This window comes from Cinclus cinclus, chromosome 14, assembly GCF_963662255.1.
Source record: "Cinclus cinclus chromosome 14, bCinCin1.1, whole genome shotgun sequence".
In the NCBI taxonomy this organism is placed as follows: domain Eukaryota; kingdom Metazoa; phylum Chordata; class Aves; order Passeriformes; family Cinclidae; genus Cinclus; species Cinclus cinclus.
Genome location: NC_085059.1, coordinates 5,329,428 through 5,353,480, shown reverse-complemented (window position 1 = coordinate 5,353,480; position 24,053 = coordinate 5,329,428). Strand labels below are relative to the sequence as shown.

At 43.5% G+C, this 24,053-nt stretch overlaps 1 protein-coding gene across 1 annotated transcript; it reads left to right on the top strand.

Moving 5' to 3' along the window:
* Positions 1 to 3,948: 3,948 nt before the first annotated feature.
* Positions 3,949 to 7,680, top strand: LOC134049804 (protocadherin alpha-C1-like). Its single transcript, XM_062502478.1, has 3 exons — positions 3,949 to 6,638; positions 7,553 to 7,570; positions 7,666 to 7,680. Exons 1-3 carry the CDS (start codon positions 4,233 to 4,235, stop codon positions 7,678 to 7,680), a joined length of 2,439 nt encoding a protein of 812 aa, XP_062358462.1. The 5' UTR covers positions 3,949 to 4,232.
* Positions 7,681 to 24,053: the final 16,373 nt, after the last annotated feature.

Genomic DNA, 24,053 nt, shown 5'->3' with positions numbered 1-24,053 from the left:
AGCCTGGGCTGGGGAGCTCCCGCAGGGTTCAGCGCGGGCTCCTGCCACGCGTCTCGAGTGTTTCGGGTGGCCGGGACACCACCGTCCTGCCTCTCGTGTGGAAGGTGATAGCGGGGTCTTTACACCTCTGTCGGCAGCTCCGCGCTGGCGATTTGGGCTCGCTCGAAGGTCCGGTCGTCCTTGGTTCGCAGGCAGACCCTGTGTGCTGCCAGATTCCCATCATTCTGTGAGCTTTGCATGTGCTCCTTTCGGGTGGCGGTGAGGGCTGGAGCTGCCCTCTGGGGACAGCAGCCGCTGCACAGAGCTCATCGGTTTCCTTGGGAGGAGAAACAGCCGAGCTGTTGCTCCGTCTGTTCTCCTTCACAGATTCCGCTGCTGTCTCTCGCTGAAGTTCAGTGCCCTAATTTAGCACCGATGGGCGCCTCTCAGTTCTGGTGAGCGCCCCTGGTATTTTCCCAGGCCCCAGCACCGAGCAGGACGTGTCCTGCAAACCTCTGTCGAAGGCACTACCTCTGATACACTGCCCGCAGAAACGGCGCTTATAAATCATCGCTGACATAACGACGATGCTCAAACACTTCGTGTGGTGCTCCACAGCCGCCATGCAAAAAAACGGTTTTGCTCTTCGCCTTTATTTTTTTGCCTTTGTCGGTTTAACAGTTTTTTTCTGGCACGCCACCATTGTTCTGAGCACAATGTGCGTGGCTGGACTAGTGACGTTTAATCGCAGGAAAAGGGCAGGATCGGCTGAAAATGTGAAACAGGGAGGGAGGAGTGCGCTCCGAGGCGGTGCAAAGGCAAGCACCTGGCGGGCAGGGGAACGTGGAGGAAGAGTTCTCTGAACACGTCAGGGAGTGAGATATGGTGAGGGGTCGTGTAGAAATGAATGATACCTCAGAAGGGTTACAAAGAAGAATTCTTCCACGAGTCGGGTCAAACGGGCTCTAAGAACAGGTCTAGCAGAAAGAAAGGAACAGGGAAGGGTTTGGATGTGGCAAACTGAAGGCAAACGTAAAATGAGGGGGTTTGAACAGAGGTTAAATTGTCTGCTATGATACCAAGGGAAGTGTCGCTGTTAAAGTTGTTTAATACAACTTAAATCTTTTATACAGCATAACAATGTAACTAGAGTCAGTGAACTGAAGTGGAGAAGAGACCTTTGAGACTGGAGACCCTGAAAAGAAGGATTAGGTGGAAGGGTGGCACAAAAACACTGATTAGGGACACTGTGTACGAAGGGACACTCGAGACTGCCTTCAGCTGGATGTGGAAGGCAAAGCACAAACAGGCAGGGAGGAACATGCCTGGGATTCAGCCGAGCAGAGCAGTGGATTCACACAACATGCAAGGCTGGATTCTGCCCCCGTGGCACAATTGTGTTATTCCCTTCCTGGCGGCAGTGTCTGTGTTGTAACTGGCCCTCGATATTTAATATCACTAAGCGCTGGATTTTGGCTGTGACCCAGAGCTGTTTACCTGAGTGGTGTGAGGATCAGACACTCGTGTGCTGGATTGGGAAAGCAGCGTGGTAGGATCTGGGTGCTGGCAACATGCAGGTGAGCAAAGCTGCGTGACACATCACTGTCCACAGCAGAAAATAGCAAGAGGACAAGCTACGCCAAAACACTAAAGCGGGGTGGTTAGGTCTGAAAATAATAAAAAATAAAATAAGTGAAGACAAATTAACTTAGTGAGCTGTAAACAAGCACTGGGTGATGCTGCAAAATTAGAGATGTAGCAGAAAGATGAACTTATTTCATGGTTAATGAGTAGTAAATGAATGGAATAAAGACTAATCATTGTAGGCTGCCAGATACTTCTCAAAAGGTGAGCATATCTGAGAGGAAAATATGCAATTACTTTGATTTTGGCCATTCATTAATCAGTTTCTGCTAGCACTCCTAGTATTTCAGGCATGAGAATGAATAACTACAGCTTGCCATTCCATTATTAAATTTTAGGAAAATCTGCCTCTAAGGGGGTTTTTCTGCTCAACAGGAGGATGTTGAGCCTAAAATTCTTGTGTTTCTTCATTGTAAACTGAGTCACAGATGGGTGGTAGAGGCTGTGTTTGCACCTGAGGGATCAACATGTGGCTTTTCAGCTCTTCCTGGACAGATGGATTCATCAGTGCTGCAGGTTAATATTAAGGAAATTTATCTGTCTTTCCTGTGGATTTCACAGATATTATTGCATTGGTTCAGGGTGCTTTAGAACGACTGTGCATCACTATAGAGCAGTAAACTCAGCAGCTTCTCACGGATTGTAGGTGATATCGTTGCAGAAGAGTAATCTAGGGCACATTGGGAGTGGGCAATTCTGTAGTGATTGGGTAGGAATTGGGTATTTCTGCACCTAACAATTAAGAAAAGAAAAAGGAGTAAGCAGCAAACCACGAGTACTTGCATTGTACACAGTGTGCAAGGGGTTATTGAACAGATTTACATCCTCTGTGAATTGAGGTGGATGCACAGCAGCAGCTCTGTAGCTTCCCTTCAGCCTCCTGCTGCCACCCCTGCTTCCCCCCGAGCTGTAAGAGATTCGGTAGCATCAGTGCAGCAGAAGTAAAATGCAACATTCAGGTACTGCCAGGACCTCCTGGAGTTATAAAATCACATCTGCAGACAGCTGTGCTGGAACAGACCAAGATCTCTTCCAGTGTGCCAGGATGAGAACCTCACCGTGAAACTTTGCTGAGTTGTGAAGATGCAAACAGATGTATTGATTTTTTTTTTTAATTTAATGTACAACTTTTGGCTGTGCTCCAGATTTTCTCCCTTTTTGAAAGGCCCTATGCGTACTATATATAATTGAAATGTTCTGTTTCGGTTGCCTGGAAATTCTCAGCTGCAGAAAGAAAAACAATGAATATGAGAAGGGTTAAGATCGGTCCTTGTCACATATTTATTGATCAGGATCTCATCATAACAAGCTCTCACAGAAGGAAGCTGGAATGGAGGTGCTGCCAGAGTCCATCTGTATAAACTGCTGCTGAAGATCATTCCAAGAAGGCTTCCCAGAAGGATATTTTAAATGCTTTTCTTCCCTCTCGTGCCTGTTTTGGGGTGTAGTCGATAAACGTTCCATCTGTGCGGAAAGCTGGGGGAGCACAGAGCTTTGATGTTATTTTCTTTCCACTCATGATCTGCAGTCTCTGTGTGGTATCAGCTCGCCTCTCACCACAATTCCTGGGCATGTCCTAAATGCAAAACCTCTTTGGTGCCGATATTTATTTCTATACAATAATTGAACCGCTGCAGCCTCTCAGTTTCCCCTGCCACCCGAGCCAACCCCATCCTGCTTTGGAAGGCTGGATGGGAGCTCGTCTGTGGTGGGGGGTGATCTGACTCTCAGAGCAGAGACCCTTCTCTCCATTAATTCATGTTAATTTCCCTTGTTCATTATTTGAAGCAGGAAGGAGCCTTTTTCTTTTCCCGCTTTTCAAAATCTCTTTTTTTCTTCCTTTTTTTTTTTCCCCCTTTCCGGTGAAGTTTAACAGGGGCAGAGCCGACTGCCTCCTTTAATTGCTCTCTTAAAACCCCTCTGGGAAATGTTGTGCTCAGCCGTAGCGTGCCTGGGCTGTGCTGACCCATGTTTAGCCGATGCCTGTCACTTCTCATCCACCTTCCCCTTCCACCGCGGTTTTCTGTCAGCATCCTCTCGCTGCCTCTCCCACAAGGAGCGGAGGGAGGAGGGGGCTCTGCTCCACATCTCTTTTTCACGGAAACACATCCATGACTCGCTCCCGGCTGCGCTCATCCCCCCGCTCCATCTCCGTCGGGGCGCTAAAAAAAAAAAAAAAAAAAAAAAAAAAAGGAAGGGGAGGGAAGAGAAGAGAAGCAGCCGCCGGCCGGCGGGACAGCGGCGGCGGGGGGAGCGCAGCCCCTTCCCCGGTGTCGCCGGTGTCGCCGCCGCCTCTGGGTGGCGCCGCCGCCGCTGCCCGCCCAAGAACCGCGCGGGGCCGGAGCGCCGGTCACAGCGAGCGGCGGCGGCGGGCGCAGCGATTCGGAGCTGCCGCCTCTGCTCGCTTAGCCCCGCACGGCAGCCGGCGGCACGGCCGGGAGAGAGCGGAGCGGAGCCGCCGCGGAGCCTCCCCCGCCCGCCCCGAACTTTGTCGCCTTGTCGCCGGTGCGCCCCGTTCGCTGCGCGCCGGGAACTCGGGGTGCTCGCTGAAATTCTGGATTATGTTCCTGCTGTGCCGGTCTGCGGGGAGCTGAGCCAGGGGAGGAAGCATGCGGGGCTATTTAATGGTTTTCTGCCTTATTTGCTGCACCGCGGACGGGCAAATAGTGTATTCCATCGCCGAAGAAACAGAGCGTGGAGCCTCTGTTGGGAACATAGCAAAGGATTTAGGAATAGATGCAGCTACACTTTCAGCTCGGAAATTTCGCATGATCACCGGTTCAAGTAAGCAATATTTTAATATAAATGCCAGCACAGGGGCTTTGTCTGTTAACGAGCCCATAGACAGAGAACAGCTTTGTGAATTAAAGTCTGTCTGTCTTCTGAATTACGAACTCGTGTTAGAAAACCCTCTAGAGCTTTATAGGATAGAATTCAAAGTCTTGGACATAAATGACAACTCCCCCAGCTTTCCCTTAAGTGAATATCATATAAACATGCCTGAGTTCCTGTCACCTGGGGCACGGTTTACGCTCCCTAATGCCCAAGATCTCGATGAAGGTGCTAACGGTGTCCAGAATTATACTCTGAGCCCTGACGAACATTTCTATTTGGAAATGCAGATACGTGGGGATGGGAGTAAATATCCTGAATTGGTGCTGAAGAAAGCCTTAGACAGGGAGCAGCAAGCCACTCACAGACTTGTGCTTACAGCCAAAGATGGTGGGAACCCTCCAAAGTCTGGTGATGTCCCGGTCATTGTGACTGTGCTGGATACCAATGACAACGCACCAGAATTTGAGCACTCGGTCTACAGGGCGAGTATCTTGGAAAACTCCCCCAGTGGCACTTTGGTAGCCCAAGTGCACGCCACGGACTTGGATGAAGGTCCAAATGGAGAGGTCAGGTATTCCTTTAGCAATACAACTTCTGCTGACTTGCAGCGGATGTTCTCGATTCACCCACACACTGGGGAGGTGACAGTCAATGGCGTTTTAGCTGTTCAGAGACCCCTTCTCGAGATGCTCATTGAGGCAAGGGACAATGGGGCGTTTGGCATGTCCAGCACAGCGAAGCTGCTGGTGGAAATCACGGATGTGAACAATCATGGCCCAGAGATTACAATTACATCCCTTTCCAGTCCCATTCCTGAGGATGCTGCTCCTGGCACAGTGATAGCTCTGCTGAGTGTTTTGGATAAGGACCCTGGGGAGAATGGGAAAGTAACCTGCCAGATCTCTGAAAACCTTCCCTTCCAGTTAAAGCCTTCCCTTCAAAACTACTACAGCCTTGTCACCAGTGAGCTTCTGGACCGAGAGCTGATCAGTGAGTACAACATCACCATTACTGCCACAGACTTGGGTTCTCCTCCTCTCACCACTCAGAAGACTCTTTGGGTGCAGATTTCTGATGTGAATGATAACCCCCCTGTCTTCAGTGCTGATGCATTTGATGTGTTTGTGGAGGAGAACAATCCACTTGGTGCTTTTCTCTACCAGGTCTCGGCATCTGACCCTGACATAGGGGAGAATGGACGGGTCTCTTACACGCTCAGGAATTCCACAGTTGCAGGCAGTGCTCTGTCCAGCTTTTTGTCTATGAACTTGGCCAATGGGAGCATCTATGCAAAACGTGCCTTTGATTTTGAGCAGCTTAGGAGCTTCCATTTCCAAGTGGAAGCCAAGGACAGTGGGTCACCAGCCTTGAGTGCTGCCGTAACAGTGAATGTTTACATCTCAGACCAGAATGACAACGCCCCAGCCATCCTGTACCCCATCAGCCAGAATGGCTCACTAGCTGTGGAAGTCGTGCCCCGCCTGGCTGATGAGGACTACCTGGTGACCAAAGTGGTGGCAGACGATGAGGACAATGCACAGAATGCCTGGCTTTCCTATCACCTCACCCATTCCTCCGACTCCACCCTGTTCCAGCTGTCACCGCACACCGGCGAGCTGCGCACCACGCGCTCCATGAGCTCCACCGACTTCCTCAAGCACAAGGTGGTCGTGGTGGTGCGGGACCACGGGGACCCACCGCTCTCCTCCACCGTCACCGTGGGCATCCTGCTGGCTGACACCCTGCCCCAGGCACTGCCGGATTTCGATGACAGCGGGGAGCCACCGCCACTGCTCAACGCTACAAACATCTACTTGATCGTTTCCCTTGCCTGCGTCTCGTTCATCTTTGCAGCATTCATCTTCTTCCTCGCCATCGTCCGGCTGTGCCGGTGCCGGACTTGTTGCTGCTGCTGCCCAGCTGATGATTACAAAAAGTATTGTTACAGTGTGCACATGCTTCCCAGTTCCCACCTCCCACCGGACATGCTGGAGGTCACTGGTGTGGGTAAACTCACTCACACCTACCTGTACAGGGCATCTGTAGGTCTTGGGCCTAGTAACAGCAGCATCCCAAATGGAGATGCTGGGAATGTTCCTAGTGGCTCGAGGTTACAAGTGCCAGGACCCTGCATCCAAGTGCAGCAGGTCCAAAGTGACCGGTCAAGTGTTGTCCTTGTGGTAAGTGCTTCTTCCTTCCATTTTTTTTTTCTCCAAGGCACGTGGCCTTGTGTCTGCATTAGGCTGCTCAGTGCAGAACATACTGAGGGCATTTGCAGGAGAACAGGTGTCAATTCATGGCACCTGGAGGAAATTTCAGTTTCTTTTATGTATTTCCTAAAGCCAAGAATCTCTTTGGATGAAATATTGTCATGGGATGACAAAAGAGATCTTTTTTTTCTCCGCTGTAAACATTAGGGACCTTCAGACAGAACTGAAGGTAAAGGTGTAAGTGAAAATGAAATACCTTGCAAGCCAAGCCATTATCTTCAGAGAGCTGAGTAGGGGCGTGATAAGAGTCCATGCAAGTTTCTAATCAATGGGTGGTTCTAAGGTATACTGTGTAGGGTCTGTGATTTTAAATTTTTTTTTTTAATTTTTTATCCCTGCCTTGACATTCCTGAGATTTTTTTTCATTGAGGGGAAGCATTTTGTTGAGCCAGTATGCAGGTTTGCAATGCCTCAGGTAACTGTGGTGGAATAGCTGTAATTCCATATCCAGCATCTCTTTAGGAAATGTGACTTGTAGTGCTCATCTCACTTTCCAAGCAATCCATAGGTTTTGTGAATCTAAAATAATTCTCTTCTGGGTCTCTGACCAAGCTGTTTTTTTCTCAGTAGTGTGATGAGTGATTTTGCAGGAGAAAATATCTTCCTGTGATCACAGTGTAGGGGTGCAAGGTGGGCTATGTCTGCAGGCCTAATCTGCTGGGTGCTGCTGCATTACTTGTCCAAGATTCAGTTGTCTCATATCTATTTTCAATAGGTCCTGTGAGTAGTCTTTGTATTTTATGAAGTTTTGAGATGTTTTGCCTGCAGAATGTCAAATTCTTTGGTGTGCATAACAGTAACTAACCAATGTTGGGTCTGTCCAGGCCAGTACTCTGTGTCAGGTAAGAGCCACTCCAGATATTTCTAAGGGAAATGTAAAAACTCAGGTTAGACAGACATGGTGTAATCTGCTTCCTGCTGTTGTTTTTTATTCCAGTTTACAATTATTTGAGGCTGTCCTAAGTCTGTAGGCATTATGTTTATTTTCACCTTTGAAATCTTTATTGTACCTTTAAATATATGTGAATGCCCAGGTCCTTTTTGAATCTTGATGTAAGGGTAGCTTCAATAATTTATTTGGGTAATCAAATGCACATTCAACTATATAACATTTTGATTTATAACTCCTGAATTTCCAAGTAGTAAGTATTTGTAAATATTCCCTTCTAGGAAGGGTCCAATTTGCTCTTAACTAGACAATTAATTCATCATGCCTTCCCTCATTTATGTGTTAACCAGATTTGATTTACGCATGATGGTTTTCCTGGTATTTAATCAGCCATAATTAGTTTTGAATTCTGTTCTGTGTAGCAGCAGAGGGTTGCAGATGTTGTAGGTTTCTCACTGTTCAAAGAGGGGCGTGTGGAATACATAGGTCTTGTAAAAGCAGAAGACCTTCCTTAAGAAACTGTAGAGTCTAGGGAAAATAGCAGCTGGCAGTATGTAAAGAGGGATCTGTATCTAAAGCATTGGATTTTTTGGGAATATCAGTGATTATCTGAGGATCTGGAAAACAAAAAGTTGAGTTAGAACCTTTGTAAATGATAGGTAAAAAATGTTTTGGCAATGTCTTGACTCAGAAGGTGTCTGCAAGAACCCTGACAATGTCTGGGGGGGTGTAACTTTGGCTGGAGAGTAGTTCATAATTGCAAAATTAATAACTAAAAACTAATTAATAACTAACAGTGATGACAAATATATATAACAAAAAAAAAAACAAAAAAAACCAAACAACTCAAAAAGCTGTCACAACTCATTTCTTTGTTCCAGCTGAGCAAGCTCTGGAAACTCAGGTTACCAACGCATTAGAGAACCAAATAATAATAAAAATGCCCAAGTATCCCTAATCTCCATAATCAGAACAACTGTAATGTGTCTCATTACATCTTGCTGTATTTCAGTCATTCAGGTCAATTTTTAAACTTGTACCATGAGACACCTTTTTGCAGCTTTTGATAGTGGGCAAAATAAAAATAAATAAAAATAAAATCCCAGATGTCATCTCTGGCAATTTTATTTCCTTGGCTTCTAATGCTCAGGGATGGGCAACCATAGATGTGGCTTATGTGGAAAGTCCAAAGGTTTTACATTAATTGAACAGGACAGGGAAGAAGAGGCAGAGACTCTGTAAAAATCCATCTACCCTTGAAACCAAAATCATTCTGGTTATTATTAATTTGGTTCTGATCATTCCAGTGTCATTCGAGCTGGAGAATTAACTACATATGTATATATCGATATATCTACCATTAGAAATTTCGATGAAAAATTTAAAATTTAATTTTGGATATTGACTAAATGCAGTCTGTAAGTGCTTTCAGAACTGATTCATTTGGAGTTAAAAATATGAACCTACATGACTATTTGAGCTTTTGAAGAGGGGTGATTTTATTTATCCCTAAGAATATAAGTGCAACAAAAAGAAAGTAACAAATATTTAAAAGGCACTAGGAGCAACTTCATGGTTATCATTCAAAGCACTGAAAAGTATTTTAAAATTACAATTTTAGCAGAATTCAATAGACCTGATTTTTATTTTGTTGGCTTTTTTTTAATTGAGAAGGAGATTACAATTTTCAGTACGTGTAGGATAGAAGAAGGTCTGCATATATGCAGATCTAATTGAATTTCCAGGAATTTGGTGTATTTTTAAAATTTATGTCGATTTCTTTATTCTTGTTCTGCTTTTGCTATTGAGTTAAACAACAGTCTTCAATGTTTTTACACATGTAGACACATTTGTGCTTTTATATTTTCTATTTGGGTTAGAGCTATAAATAGCTCTGTGTAGGGCCATAACAGCAGTAGAGTAAACTGTAATTGTATCTTTTTCAATATTTTGTTGTGCCTTTCTGCAGCATGGCATAAATGGCAGCTGAGTGAAAAGCTGGGTAGGGCAGACAAAGGCACGAGTGGTTACTAAAATAAGCAGTGGTTCCCTGACTGATTTCTGGGATTGTGATGTAGCCATGGACTGCTCCAGTTCTTTTGTTTGCTAGTGTTGGCCATTGTGCTGCACAAAAGGCCTGTGAGATATTTCTACATGCAGAGAGTGCTGACCTCTCTGTGACTTGGCATTTGATATTTAGGTTACACCCAAAAATAGACGCAAACCTTGCAATGGAGAATTTTTTCTCGCTAAATTGTAATGGGAGTGGAATAATTTTGCACAACACGGCATGAATTTCCTGTGATGAAAATGGATCCGCTTCCATTGAGACAGGCTGGCAATTGAGGCTGAAGTGCTGCAGGCTAAGCATCAGTGGCTTCCTCACACAAGTGAAGAGCAGATGTGTGTGCAAGCCCTCCCTGTGGCTCGTTCTGATGGGGATAACACAGTCACATGTAAGAGTGAAGCACCTTCCCAGCTCCTCCTGTCAGTGCTGAGAACAGCCTGTCTAGAACCAGCAGTCTTACGTCCACATTACTGGAATTCAGCTTTTAGGAAGATTTCTTGGCTATGAATGTTGCTCATGGGGTCAGGCCAAGAAAATCCTTGAAGGAGCGATGAGCAGAGAAAATTCAGTGAGGAAAGTGCCTCCCTCTGACCACTCCAATTCTTCCACAAAGAAGGATGTGTTCGGCAAAAGAATGTTGAGTTTTGTAAAGCCTACAGATGTCTGGGCTGGAACTTTTCCTGTCTGATGACTGCCTTGGAGTGTTATTTTTAGAAGTAGGGGAAGGGAGAGTGGCAGGAGGAGTTGGTTGAGACAAAAGGCTTGAGGGGATGTGGAGAGTAATATGATTGTATTTGGAGATGGATAAGGGGACGGGAGGGATGAGGTTGAATGGTGACGTGGGTAGAGGAAAGGTAATCCTTGCATGAAAGCATAACACCAGAAAACATAACTTAGATCAAGTCCAGTCCTTTCCTGTCTCAGTCACAATTTCATCTTAAATTTTGACGTTCAAATATTTAAATTTTTAGTTGTAAAAGGAATAATTTTAATTACAAAATCCTCTAGGCTGTGCCCATTATTCCTATTGGAAAGTTATTCCTCTAAGGCATTGAAATGCTCTTCTGACATCCTGCCAACTGTTCTTTGCTATGAGTTTGTAAACTTTTGATTTTGTGCCAGCAATTCCCTTTTAGTATGAGTAGTTCTTTCCCTCTTTGCATCTTGCTTTATCCACAGCTTAGAAAGCAACCACATCCTTTCTTAGCTGTGTTTTACCAAGCTAAACAAGTTGATCTCTTTCAGTTTTTTTTTCCTGTGGTCACCTCTGCACTTGTCTGATTATGCTGATATCCCTTCTCAGCATCAGTTTTTAAATTTTGGATATATATTTCCTGATTTTATTGCAAATATGTGACCAGACTTATATATGTTTCAGAGCTAGGATTTCCTATGCAGACAGGAATAGTTCCTTGCCCAGTTCACAGGGAATTCATCACCTGACTCTTCTTGGGAGGCCAATTACCTCCTCCATAGTTTCAATAAGTTGATTAATCACATAGGTATTATTGCAGAACTTCTTTGAGGGTAGAAGTGGATGGGTAAAGGTTAATTCCCAAGATGGTTCTTCTGCCCAAATTCATCCATCTAAATGTCTGATGTTTGAGCCTTAAATGTTAGAAAGTCTTTGTAACCTGCTCAGAACAAATCATCCTGTTCATCTTTGTTCTGAGTTTAGACAAAGACTACAGAAAGCACTGAGAGTAAATTGCTGACTTTTATCTTGACAGATCTCCAGATTTTGAAGTGAATTATTCCATATTATTGTCCTGTGGAACTGTTGTTAGAATAGCCCAACTTCTTGTGTCTTAAATTTTTCAATGCTTCACTGTATTCAGTGTTCTACTAAAATCAGAATAGATGAGATGAATTTCTGCTTGCTTTTATAGAAGAGATTTGAAAACCAGTCTAGCAAATTGTTGTCTTTGATAAATCTATGGCTATTTTCCTTCCTTTTCAGTGTACCTTAATTTCTCTTTTAGTCCTTCCTCCAAATTTGTATCCAAACAAACAGGGTAATGGGCTTGTGGTCACACAGGCTGGATTTCACCATTAAAAATTAATGTCTGCTGTTGCTTTTCTTCAATGAGATTATTCTGCTTCAGGCTTGACAGGTTTATATTAAAAAAAAATTAAGCCAAAACACATTCTCTTCACTCCTATGCTTTTATTTATCAGTTCTTTTAGAAGCCTATGATGGAAATCAGGTAGTGGGGAATTGAGGATTTTTAACTCTCAGCATTTTGGTTCTTCCTTGGTGACAGCAACTTCAGTTCCCTTGAGTAACTTATTACATATTCAATGTCACACTCAAGATACTGAAAACAGAGGAAAATACAGATTACTTGTCACAAAATGGATGCTGTCTCTAGGGGATCATTGGTCCACGTGTGCCTGTTTTTGTACCAAAGGGCTGTGCATCCTCTGCTGCCCATTGGAGACAAGCTGCTGGATTTTAGTGTGGCTCAGTGTTAACTGTGTCAACGCTGTGTATTTCTGGGGTTACAGCTTGCTTGTTTCAGAATAACCAAAGGAACTGTGACTTGCTGAAGATTAGTTAAAATTGCAATTAATCAAGAGAATGGCAACAAAATCCAGCATCCAAACTAAGAAGATGGGCAAGAAGGCACATGGGAATTGAGATACGTAGTTGAGAATTTGTAAGATAAAGAAACAGGCAAGGCAATAGTTCAAAGATTTGGTGCTATCAGAGGCATTTGGAGAAAAAAAAGCAAATTTGACCAAGAAGGCAAATGGAAGTTAAATATCATAGAAAGAAGGTACATTAAAAAAAAATAAAAGGATTGAAACCTCTAATTTTTGAGCAGTCTCTCTAAGGAAAATGAACATATTTTTGTTCTTTGGATTCTTTCTTCTCCAAAGGAATGATTTTTACGTTTTGATCTGTCAGTTCTTCCATCTCCCCCATGACTGGTCCCAGTCTGATAGGTCTTGACACTGCTTTTAGTGGCTTTTTACTTATTTCTTACTCTGCCTAAGTCAAACATCTTTGCACCACCGGCCTGCAAAATCAAAGTTTATGATATTCCCTCATGAAACCTGAAGGTATTGATTCCAAAAAGTTCTGTGGTGTTACTTGTCAACCTGTCCCAATTCCTTTGTTGGGGTCAGAAGTGAGGGAGCAGGGAAGTCTTACAGCTGAGTGGGCTCCTCATCTTCTGAACTGCACAGCTGTTAGCTCTGTGTTTTGGGAATGTGTTTTAGACACTTTCAGGTTCTGCTTTGTAGCCTGAAGTTATGTGGAGGCTGGTGCAATATCCTTATGGTTAAAGCAGTTGTCATTACATGGTATTAAATTTGGAGGATTGTGATCATACCTGTGATATGAAGACATTTCAAGAAAAGCTTGAACTCAGTCTTTCGGCTTTGTGATTTCAAGAAAAGACAGGTGTAGAGCTACTGGAGACAGGTCAGTGGTGGCCTCTAAGATAACACAGGGCCTGAAGCATTTCTTATATGAGGGAAGAGGGCTGGGAATTTTAGCTCATAGAAGGTTGTGGGGCTGGAGGGATCTTATTTCTGTGTGAAAATAGAGCCAGGCCCTTTTCAAGGGTGCCCAGTGAGAAGAAAAGAAGAGGATGCTCTGTCTAAGCTTCAGTAATTTTTTTTAGTTGGTTTTTTTTTTTTCACTGTGAGGATGCTGAGCACTGGCACACTTTGCCCAGGGAGATTGTGAGGTCTCCATCCTTGCAGATATTCAAAAGCTACCTGGATGTAGTCCCAGAAAACCTGATTTGCTTGACCTTGCTTAGGAAGTGGGGTTGGACAAGAGACAATCTCCAGAGATCCCTTCCAACCTCAACCAGTCTGTGATTCTGTCTTGGCCTTAATGGAGAAGTTGACTCAGTTTTCTCCTTTGTAGAATTCTAATCTTGTGGAATATGGCCTGTGTCGATTCTATTATCTATATATATTCATCCTTCACTTGTTTGATTTTGTTTTATTATTATTGTGTGTGTGTTTGGCTTTGGTCTTTGTTAAACAATCACGAATACCCTAAAGATAATCAATCTCTAAAGCTATTTGTTTTCAATATCATATTGCTTGGCAGGAGATTTGGTGGGAAAAGGAAGTGATTTCTTCCCTGTAGTCAGAGGAGATATAACTGCTACCTTATCTCACTTTTTGGGGCTGGAGAAATAAAATCACCTCAGCAAATGACTTGTGTAGTCAAAGTTGCCAGCTGGAAGAACTTCAAAGGATCTGGGGTTGTTGGTTTAGGACTGCTATTTGCACTTTCATCTTTGTTTTAATCTTATATATTTGTCTAGGGATTAGAATTAGCAAGTTCCTGTCTTCTCTTTTACAGCACTCTGCTTCTCTACAAGGCGTTCCACCTCTTTAATGCCTCTCACCTTATTTAAAAAACTACAGGAAAAATTAACCTGAGCTAATACAGAACATGGAAAGATGCCAGCTTGATCTTGGTCAGAATAGAGCTGCAGAATACAAATGTGCACTGGCAAATGTTATCACTTTTACCACTGCCATGTCATGTTTCATGAAAAAAGGTTTTCTTCACTCAACATGTTCAGAGAGGATCCAGATGGTTTTGAATAAAATCCAAACCCATCAAGCTGTCCCTATTCTTCAGATTAATAGCCCAGCACCAAGTGTTTCTCTTCTGTTTTGTTTGTATTCTCATTTAGGATGGGAGACAAATGTGGGTAACGTAGGTAATTGAGGTTCCTGGAAAACTTGTAAAACTGACAGTATTGGATTAAACTTGATTGGGGAAAAAAAAAAGAAATTAAACATAGTGGCTGCCCAAGACATTTAAAAAGCCAAGGATGAGTTTAAATGTCCCTACTCCCTCCTAACAGTTTTTTGGAGAACAGAGATTGTGTTAGAGCAGAAGTAGAACGAGGATGGAGTTACAATAGATACAATTTTGTTGTAGGATTTTTCCCCTCTGAAAACACTGACACATCTTTTTTCTCCTTTGTAAAAAAATATATTGGATCTAAATTAACGAGAGTGTTGGCATAAGTGTTTCTTGTGTGCAGTCTGGAAAATCTCCACAATTTGTGGCCATTTCAAACACATTAACAATCTCAAACATATGTATATTACATTATCTCATAACTTATTACATCCCTATACCCAGGGTTTCCAGTCACCTCAAAGGCAGCAGAATTATTCTATTTATCAACTTTAATACTGTATATTTAGACTGTTCCAAGTCTATATTTGGCTACTTCTAATGCTCAAGCCTGGTTTGCTTCCAATAAAGCTGGTAGGATTTTATATATAAAAGTGGTCTGCCTGAAAAACACTTTTCAGTTGCTATTATAAATAGTGTTGACTCACTTAATATCATGCATTTTTAATGTAGCTATAATTCTTCCAAAAGAATTGTTTTTCAAAACACTAACAGACGAAAAATGGACCAGCAGCAATTACTGTCAGCAGCTGCATCTTGTATCCAAAGATCCAGTCTAAATTTGTTACCAGGACCAAATCTATATTGTTTATAGGGGCATATTTTACTTAAACCAAAGGAAAGGTTAATGAGCCATCTGAAGAGAACTCGCACCTCAGTAACAGATGAAATGAAGTCCAACAGTATGGGCAATTTTAAAATTGTTTTATTCAATTTAATTGGTTGTCTTGGAGCCACGGACTTCTGTATTTTCAGCTCTGTCCACTAATGAATGAACAAAACGTTTTCAGCATTTTAGGCTGTGTTCATATCATTACTAAGTACAAAAATGGTCTGATAGAAACCCTGTCACCACAGAAACCCTCAGGTGTTTCAGGGTGGTGATAGGTGGGAACTGGCCATTACCTGTTAGACAAGTTTGACTGCACGGTTTGGTCATTTCTCAGACTGGTTGCTCCAAGCCCCAATGTCCCACCTGGCCTTGGGCACTTCCAGGGATCCAGGGGCAGCCACAGCTGCTCTGGGCGCCCTGTGCCAGGGCATCCCCACCCTCCCAGGGAACAATTCCTTCCCAATCTTCCATCCATCCCTGCCCCCTGGCAGTGGGAAGCCATTCCCCCTTGTTCTGTAAGTCCATGCTTTTGCAAATAGTCTCTCTCCAACTTCCTTTAGACTCCCTTAGGTACTGGAATGCTGCAATGAGGTCACCCTGAAGCTTCTCTTCTCCAGGCTGAACAATCCCAATTCTCTCAACCTTTCCTCACAGGAGAGGTGCTCCATCCCTCTGATCAGCCTGGTGGCCTCCTCTGGACTCACTCCAACAGGTCCTTGACCCTCTTGTGCTGGGGACCTGAGGGCTGGAGGCAGCTCTGCAGGTGGGGTCTCACCAGAGCCAAGAAGAGAGGCACAATCCCCTCCTTCGACCTGCTGCCCACCGCTGCTTTTGCTGTGGAATGTGTCTGCTCTTCCCTTGAAATGTCTTACTGAAGTATGTTTTGGACAAAGGACCTGGTATTTGTTGTGAAGTGGTCTTTTTGTCATGCTTGATTACCATTAAGAGCTGCTAAGGTTGGCTGAGTTACAAACTTTTGAGAAATTATTGTTCACTCTACTTGGTAGATAATCACAAGAGCTGGAAACCTCAGCTGCCTCTGAGTCCTGCCAGCAGAGAGCCCTGATGCAGCCAAGAGCTGGCAGGACCTTCTGATAACTGCACTTGTATGACTGTGGTCCAGACCAAAATTGAAGCTGGGGCTGCAACTGAGGTTAGAGGATTGGGAGGCAAAAAACCCCAAAAATGAACACAGTGCTCAGCCCAGGACCAGGGTGCAGGGAAGAGAAGGGTCCCTAACTTCAACAAAAAGGTTTGGAAATGTGAGTCCTGTACATGGTGCTGTTGAAGGCAGCACCCTGTCTGTGGCAGCCTGTTCCACAGTGTCACTAAAATAATATTCAAGGAGTGTAAGAAACTGAGAGAAGCGAACAAATAAGTATCCAAGTATCCAAGATGAGCACTGCTTTACTAATTGCACGATGCAACAGGATAGTAATTAAACAGATGTATCATAATGGAAGATAATAGATAAAATATTTTATACCTCGGAAATCTAATAGCTATTTTCTTCTAATACTTCTACCTGGAATGAAGATGCTTTGCTTCAGAGAAATTCTAGCAAGGCTGAAGATTGTACAGGCTTTTGTATTTCAGCAGTATAAAAATAATAATAAAAAAAAACCAGAAAATAACTCATCACGGTTAAAATTTGGCAGAGTTCCCATTGTGGGTGAATTTAAGTGTCAGGATTCTTGAATTAAGGATTAAAGGAGAACTGAAAGTCTTTGGTGAAAATACAATGTCAGGACAGTTCCCAGTGTATGTACAGCAGAAGGATAGCTGTGCTGCTCATGATTAAAAGATCAAGTACCCAGGTGACAGCAGTATGGAAAGGTTTGTCCTCCCTGTCTTTCAGAGCCTCTTTTTCTCTCTGTTTTTATTTTGTCCTCCCCTATGCTAGTTTCCTTTTCCTTACCATCTCCTGAGGTCTAGTTCCTATCCTCAGAAATGTTTTCACGTTTCATTCTGATTTAAAATATATAAACCCCTGAGAGAGGAACCAGACCTGTTCTCACTGACCCAGCAGACAGAACCACATTGCTTTTACTTATAAACCTTGACTCTGCCTCTCTTTCCACAGAAATGCCTCCCCTGACCACCATGGTAATGGCTTGGGGGGATGTGTCCTTCTCGGTGAACTGGATTTGAAGGCCTCTAGACTCTGTCTTTAACCAATATTCAGAGAGATAAAGATACCCAGGAGGTACACTGGTGTTGCTGGATGTTATTTTAGTTTTTTTCCTAGCCACGTGGCCAGCAGTAGTTGGTATTCCAAATGCACAATCCTAAAAATCTGTCTCCAAAGAGCACAGTTTGCAAGGAGTATGAAATTCAAGGAGTCATGCTGAGACACTGCAGCTTTATCTGCTTTTGGAGGACAATGTTTTGATTAATACAAGGAGAGAGGATTGATTTCAGTGGATACGTTTGGTATCGTCACCCCTGCTTATCACTCAGAGCCTCACGTCCTGCTGTGGTTTCTCTGCCCAACGATGGAAGGAATATGCTGAGCTGTTCAAAGCTGGAAGCCTGGTGTCATTTGAGGTGTTCCAGGGCTAGCAGGCGTATTCTGTAAGGCTGGGAGTTCTGTGCCCTTCTGGAAGGAGCAGCTGAGGAGCAGGCAGGATGCCCTGTCCTCTGCATCCCATGGCCTCTGTCTGCTGTTGCAGGAGCCGGTACAAACAGTGTGGGTTTCCCTCAGTACACAAAAAATATTTGGCTTTGCCACGTGTGTGATCCATGCAAAATGCATAAGGTAATTCTGCATTAATATTACAGCACTAACCCATGCTAGACACAGGGTAAAGTCCAGCTTTTAAAGGAATATTTCATTAGGTTAATCGCTCTGGTCTATTCAATAAGACCTCTCTTGCTCAAGGAAACAAATATTGAAGTCTTACTAAATTCAAACCATAAATATTTTGTGTCACTGAGGTTTTAAGAATTCCAGAGGGAAGTTTGAAAACTGATTTGCTTAATGTTTACTTAAAAATCTCCAAACACTTATCTCCCTTCAGCACCTAGTGCAAATAATAAATTATACATGCACATATGTACCTTATTGCTTGAGAGTAGCCAAGTATCCTTTGCAGTAGTGCTTTAAACCTTGCTGTGGCCATTTGAGCCCAGATATTGCTGACATCTTAGGAACCAATTAAGATACTTGCCAAAAAATCATGAAGTCCCTGATGTAACAGTGAACAGAACCCAGCTCCCCTGACTTCCCGCTTTTATGGCATGTGATCAGCTGGCTTTGCCTCCTTCTCACTTTTGTCTTGTCTTGATTTCTAAAGCCCCAGTTTAGTTCCAGGGTATTTTTTTTCCCCCCTTCTTGTGACAGTGGCATGAGTGCCACTGCTTCTCAGGCCATGCTCTGGGCTTCTGATCATAATCTGTCCCACTTCATACACTACATTTCCCTTTTTCTTTGCTTTCCTTTCCAAGAGCTCTCAGATGTCGTAAATCAGAGTTGAACTTGTTGCTCTGGTGGCTCTGACAGAGCTCTCACAGCAGTGTGGAAGCTGAGTATACAGGTCCTGAACTGGACAGCTGTGATCAGTGGCTTTCCACCATCATCTTAATACCTTGGCCACTGTACTCAGCCTGTACAACACAGGATAGTCCTCATGTCATGCAGCCAAATCTTTTTCTTTTTAATATGGCATTTGATATTACAGTTCTTGTATTCCTAAAATCTGTTCACTGCTGCCTCATTGTCTGCTGCTGTACCCATCCAGGGAAGGAGCTGAGAGATGTTGCTGACTTCTCCAATCTCATCTCCCTCCCACTCTGCTCCTTGCAACCCCTCCAGCTGCCTGGAGCTGTTCTCCAGCAGCAGTGGGTGCTAGAGACTGCAGGAGCTGCTGTCTGTGTGTAGATAGGGAAGGGGATGTGGAGCAGAGACCTCCTACAGCTGTGCCTCATCCCTTTCCTGAAGTCTTTCTGGGCTGTAAAAACCATTCTTGCTTTTCCTTCTCTGGGGCCCTTCACACAGCGTTGTCTGCATTTTTGGTTGCTCACAGCATCTTCTGGCATCAGTCTCATCCTTACAGGCTGAACTCTCTCCCCTCTCAGGATCTGTGCAAATTTAGTCTGGCACGAGAGATTCTGGAATTATTATGTAGAAAAACAGGATTGCAGAAGTGAGTGTAAGATCTTGTGGCAGGGAAAAGTGATTTTATTCTGCAAATCCCTGAATTTTCCCACTCACTCATTTTCCTGCTAGATTTTGCCCACTCATGCCCACGTAGTCCCAAGCATGGTGACCAGGATCACTTGAGAGCAATGTTTTGGGACGAGGGACATGGCCTGTCATGGCTCACAGTCTCATTCAGCTGGGACAAGAGACTGATCTGGGACTTGACTTTGATTCCCATTAGCAATGGGAGCTGGCTGGGATCTTTTGCATCTTTGTTTCATTTCACCTTTTATAGTCTTAAGTAAAATTCCTTAATTTCACAGGTCTCTTGTATTCCCCATTGTGCATCCTAAGGTTCTCTTCTCCATCTTCTTTACATCTTATTTTAGGTATTTTTCCTCATCTTCATTCATTTGGATTAAAACCTCATATAGGGTCCTTTGTAGGAATTCATACATTACTTTTGTGTTATTCCTCATTTTGTATTTTCTTTGTGTGCTTGAACATTTGCACACACTTAGAGTCATACTGCCTTTCTATTAATCCTAAATTAATTTTTTTTTTGCAAATCTCTGCATGCAAAATGAAAGAAAGTGAATGGGTGCAAATCGTAGATTAAAGGCAGGAAAAATTCAGATTAGTTACACCTAATGAACTCAAACTACTGATAAAGTGCTCGCAAGAAATGAGGAAGCTAAACTGTTGAATTGTTGCTGGAGCTTTTTTTGCTTTTTTTTTTTTTTTCCTTAGAATTATTATCAGATTATTTTGGTACATTATCAGGAACTACTTGGAAGTGCACAGCTGGAATCCAATCCTCTCTGCTGTTCAGATAACCTTATTAAATATGAATGAGATTGTAAAGTACAGTAAAGGGCATAAAATGGCTGGAATATAGATTCCAAGTCAACAGAGAAAAAAAAAACCACAAGCTTTTGTTTGTCTATTTAGGAAAGAGTTGGGAGCAAGGAGGGTGTGGAATCCCACTGTGTGCCAGCACCCTGCAGAGAAACAAATATAAACCAAAATCATTTAGCAGAGAATGTAAGTCAGGGTGAAATGCTGCTCCTGGTTCTGCTGAGTAAGGAAATCAATGGGATGTGTCCTGAGGTCAGATAATATCAGCAGAATCTGCAGTGTTAACATTTTGCCCATAATATACGTGGCTATAGGTTATAAATAGTCCAGGAACAGCACAGTTCAGGCAGAAGGATTTTTTTTTTTGTAATAGGATTTGAAGTAAAAATCTTCTCAGCTCAGAAATGCCTGCTGAGAATTAGCAAACAAAATAAAATATTTTCCTGCCCTACTTTCCTTGCTTAGCCATTCCTGTGTAGACACATGAAATACAGAAAGCTGTGGAGCAGAATGCTGCTCTTACTAAAAAATCCTCACATATTCAGTATGTTTTATGGAGTCTGTACTCTAATCCCTTCCTGCCTCCTTTTATGGCTCTCAGCTGCTCTTTAAAATAGTTGAAGGGGTTTAATTTTCTGTCTGGCTGCATGAGATGTGGCACTTGTATCAGAACTGCAGGAGAAGACCTGCAGCTGGAAGTGCAGCTGCACGGGGGGGCAAGAGCTGAAGGTTCTTGGGATTTTGCCCATGTTGTTCAGCAAAGCCTTTCCCATTTGTGCTTAAAGCTGCGTGGATTCTGTGATGGAGATTTTCCCCAAGAGGAGAAAAAAGGGGAAGAGGAGACTTAGGGCAAAGAACTCATAGCAGTCTACAATTTCCTTATGGAAATTCCTTCTCTGCTCTCTGGTGAGCAGTGACAGGAAGGCAGGTTTAAGAAAATGTTCTTCACCCAGGGGGTGGTTGGGCACTGGAATTGGCTCCCAGGGCAGTGTTTGAAGCACCTGCCTGAATTCAAGGAGTGTTTGGAGGACTCTCAGGCACAGGGTGGGATTATTGGGGTGTCCTGTGCAGGGCCAGAAGTTGAACTTCAACGATCCTTATGGGTCAGCTCAGGATATTCTGTGGTTCTATTTGTCCTTGAGGTCAAGTTTCTTCCTTCCTATCATGCAGAAAATTACACATCTAAACAATGACTGACCCTGAGCACACCATGAAAGTCTGGGACCAGATGTGCAGAAGTTCACACACCGTACCTGGCTTTTCTGTCATGGCAGGTGTGGTGAAAACACCCTGTACCCAACCTGTGTTTGTGCTGATGAGCTCTGGAAGCCCAGAGCACCGCCTTCATTGTTCCTTTGGTTGCTCATCCCTTCTACAGCAAGGAATTTCCATGATAATATCGACAGCTCCGCCTTCTCTTGGTGATGGCTGAGCCTCTGGCTGCAGAAAGCTTGGAGCTTGTCTGACTGGACCAGCCAGACATAGAGGTCATGATTTGCTTCCCTTCTATGTTTTAAAAAGCATAGCTGTAATAATTTAATTTCCTGGTAAATTTGACATTGACTTTGTCTAACATCAAGAAAAGAGCAATCAAGCAGTTAATTCTGAAATATAACCTTGAAAGGGAAAGTCATTGCTACACTTTTAAGTCTGATTAAGTAGAATTTGTTCTATTAATTTGAGAAATTTAGGGCAGCTCTGTACAACTCAGTATAAGAGCATTTGGGGTCTGATTTTAGATTGAGGAAATCTGTCCATCACTTCTCTGCTGCTTTACATATTTAACTTCAGGAGCAAGGTGTAGCTTGGTGCTGTGTAAGAATATCCTGGTGATTTGAAACCGACCCTTGTAGTTCAGAGCTAACCTCCCTTACAGCTTTGGGGTGGAGATATGGAGAGAGCAGGAAGAAATTCTTCCCTGTGAGCATGGTGAGGCCCTGGCACAGGGTGCCCAGAGAAGCTGTGGCTGCCCCTGGATCCCTGGCAGTGTCCAAGGCCAGGCTGGATGGGGCTTGGAGCAACCTGGGATAGTGGAAGGTGTCCCTGCCATGGCAGGGGCTGGAATGAGATGAGCTTCAAGGTTCGTTCCAACTCAAAGCATTCTAAGTGTCACAGATAAAGAAAGGACTAGAAACAATTTTGAGCAACATGAACACAGCTTAGATGTATCCATTGCTTGATCCAACCCTCTTCCAGTCGTGCATCTGAGCTTTCTACTTTGTGTCTTGGGCTGCCTGGAGTGCCTGCAGTGAATGTGTATTGGAAAGCACTCCTGTCTAGGGAATAAGCACAAAACACTTAAGCCCCATTTTATTTGTCCCATGGGACCAAAGCTGCAGGTGGGTGTGCTTTGGTGAGAGAATGCACCTGATATTCCAGCACACCTATGGGTTAATAGGTTAATTCCTGCTTCAGCCAGTGTTTTGAAAATAGCAGGAGGCAGAGTGGCAGCAGGTGTGAGATTGGTGAGTCTGGGCTGGGCTCTCTCTCCCTCTCTCTGAAAGGTCTGCAACATTTTAGTAGTGTTAAGGATGGATTAGGCAGGCTTGTAAAAGGAAGTTGCAGAGATGGTATCTGTGAATAACAAAAGCATGAGTTAACCTTTCAGTACAAGGGGTAATCCTGTTAGTACCTTAGCAGAGCAGATGCTGAGGAAAGGAGATTTTCACATTGTTGTTTTGTGGCTCTGGACTGAATATGGTTGTCCAAATACAGCTCTCAATAAATTATGCATTGAAATCAAAACTTAAGATATGCTTTTATGACTTAAATTTACCATTCTGTTGCTTGATGTACTTTCACGAGCTAAGAGAATTCATGGAGATGTTACTTGGAAATGCAACAAACCTGGAAAAGTCATTAGTGAGCATGAGAGCAAGAAAGAAAAAGTGCAAATGAAGGTGGAGAAAATTCCAACCTCCCAAAAAGCAAAATCTGATCCAGCACAAGGCGTGCAGGTTACAATTAGGGCATTGTCAGTCAATACTTGCAAGAGACTCAAAGGCAAACTCAGGTCAGCATTAAAACACTCTGGTTTCAAACCTACCAAATTGCCAGTTCCTTGTTAGATCCAAACCAGCCACATTCAGGTTTAAGGTGTTAACTTCTAAGGGACATTCTAGGAGCAAGCAGGGAGTATAAACAAAGCTAATAGATATAACTCAGCCTGTGTTTTCAAGAGAGGGAATCCACAGTAGCTGGGTACTTGTACAGTCTTTAATAATACAAACCTGGTCTCTTTTCCCTGTTAAAGAGAGGCACTGATATAAGCTTTAAAGAAAATGACTTTGGTCTTTCTCAGCAATGAAGAAGGTGACTGTTTCTCATATTACTCCTTGCCTGTACTTTTGATTCTTGCCCTCTATTTTTATACCTAGGTCTCCATTTCCATTGGTAGTGTGCCACTGCTTGGTGCTTAGCTTCCTACCTTATCTGAATTGTGTAGACAAAAACGAGGGGAAAAGGAGACCTCAGCATACCTTATCAGCACCATTTTGGAACACAGTGTATTTCTTGTGTAGCCACAAGGACAAATGCAAAGCTCCTAGGATATTGAGGGGAGACAAATATGGAGAATTAACACAGAGGGAGAAAGTGAGTGAACATCCTGTGGTTTATGATGAAGACACTTCTTAGGGAATTGAGCACAGAAGTACTCCTTAAAGCAGAAAACTAAACTGAGTGTTCAGTTTCCAGGCACGAATTCATATGTTCATATTCAATTAAACATTCAGAGACAGTTTCAGGAGGGTCAGAGCTACCTCATAACCTTATCCCAGTTCTCAAACTCTGAAGAGGGGCGTGCAACACAAATGGATATAAATATGGAACAAAGCAGTAGCCAGAGCTGAGA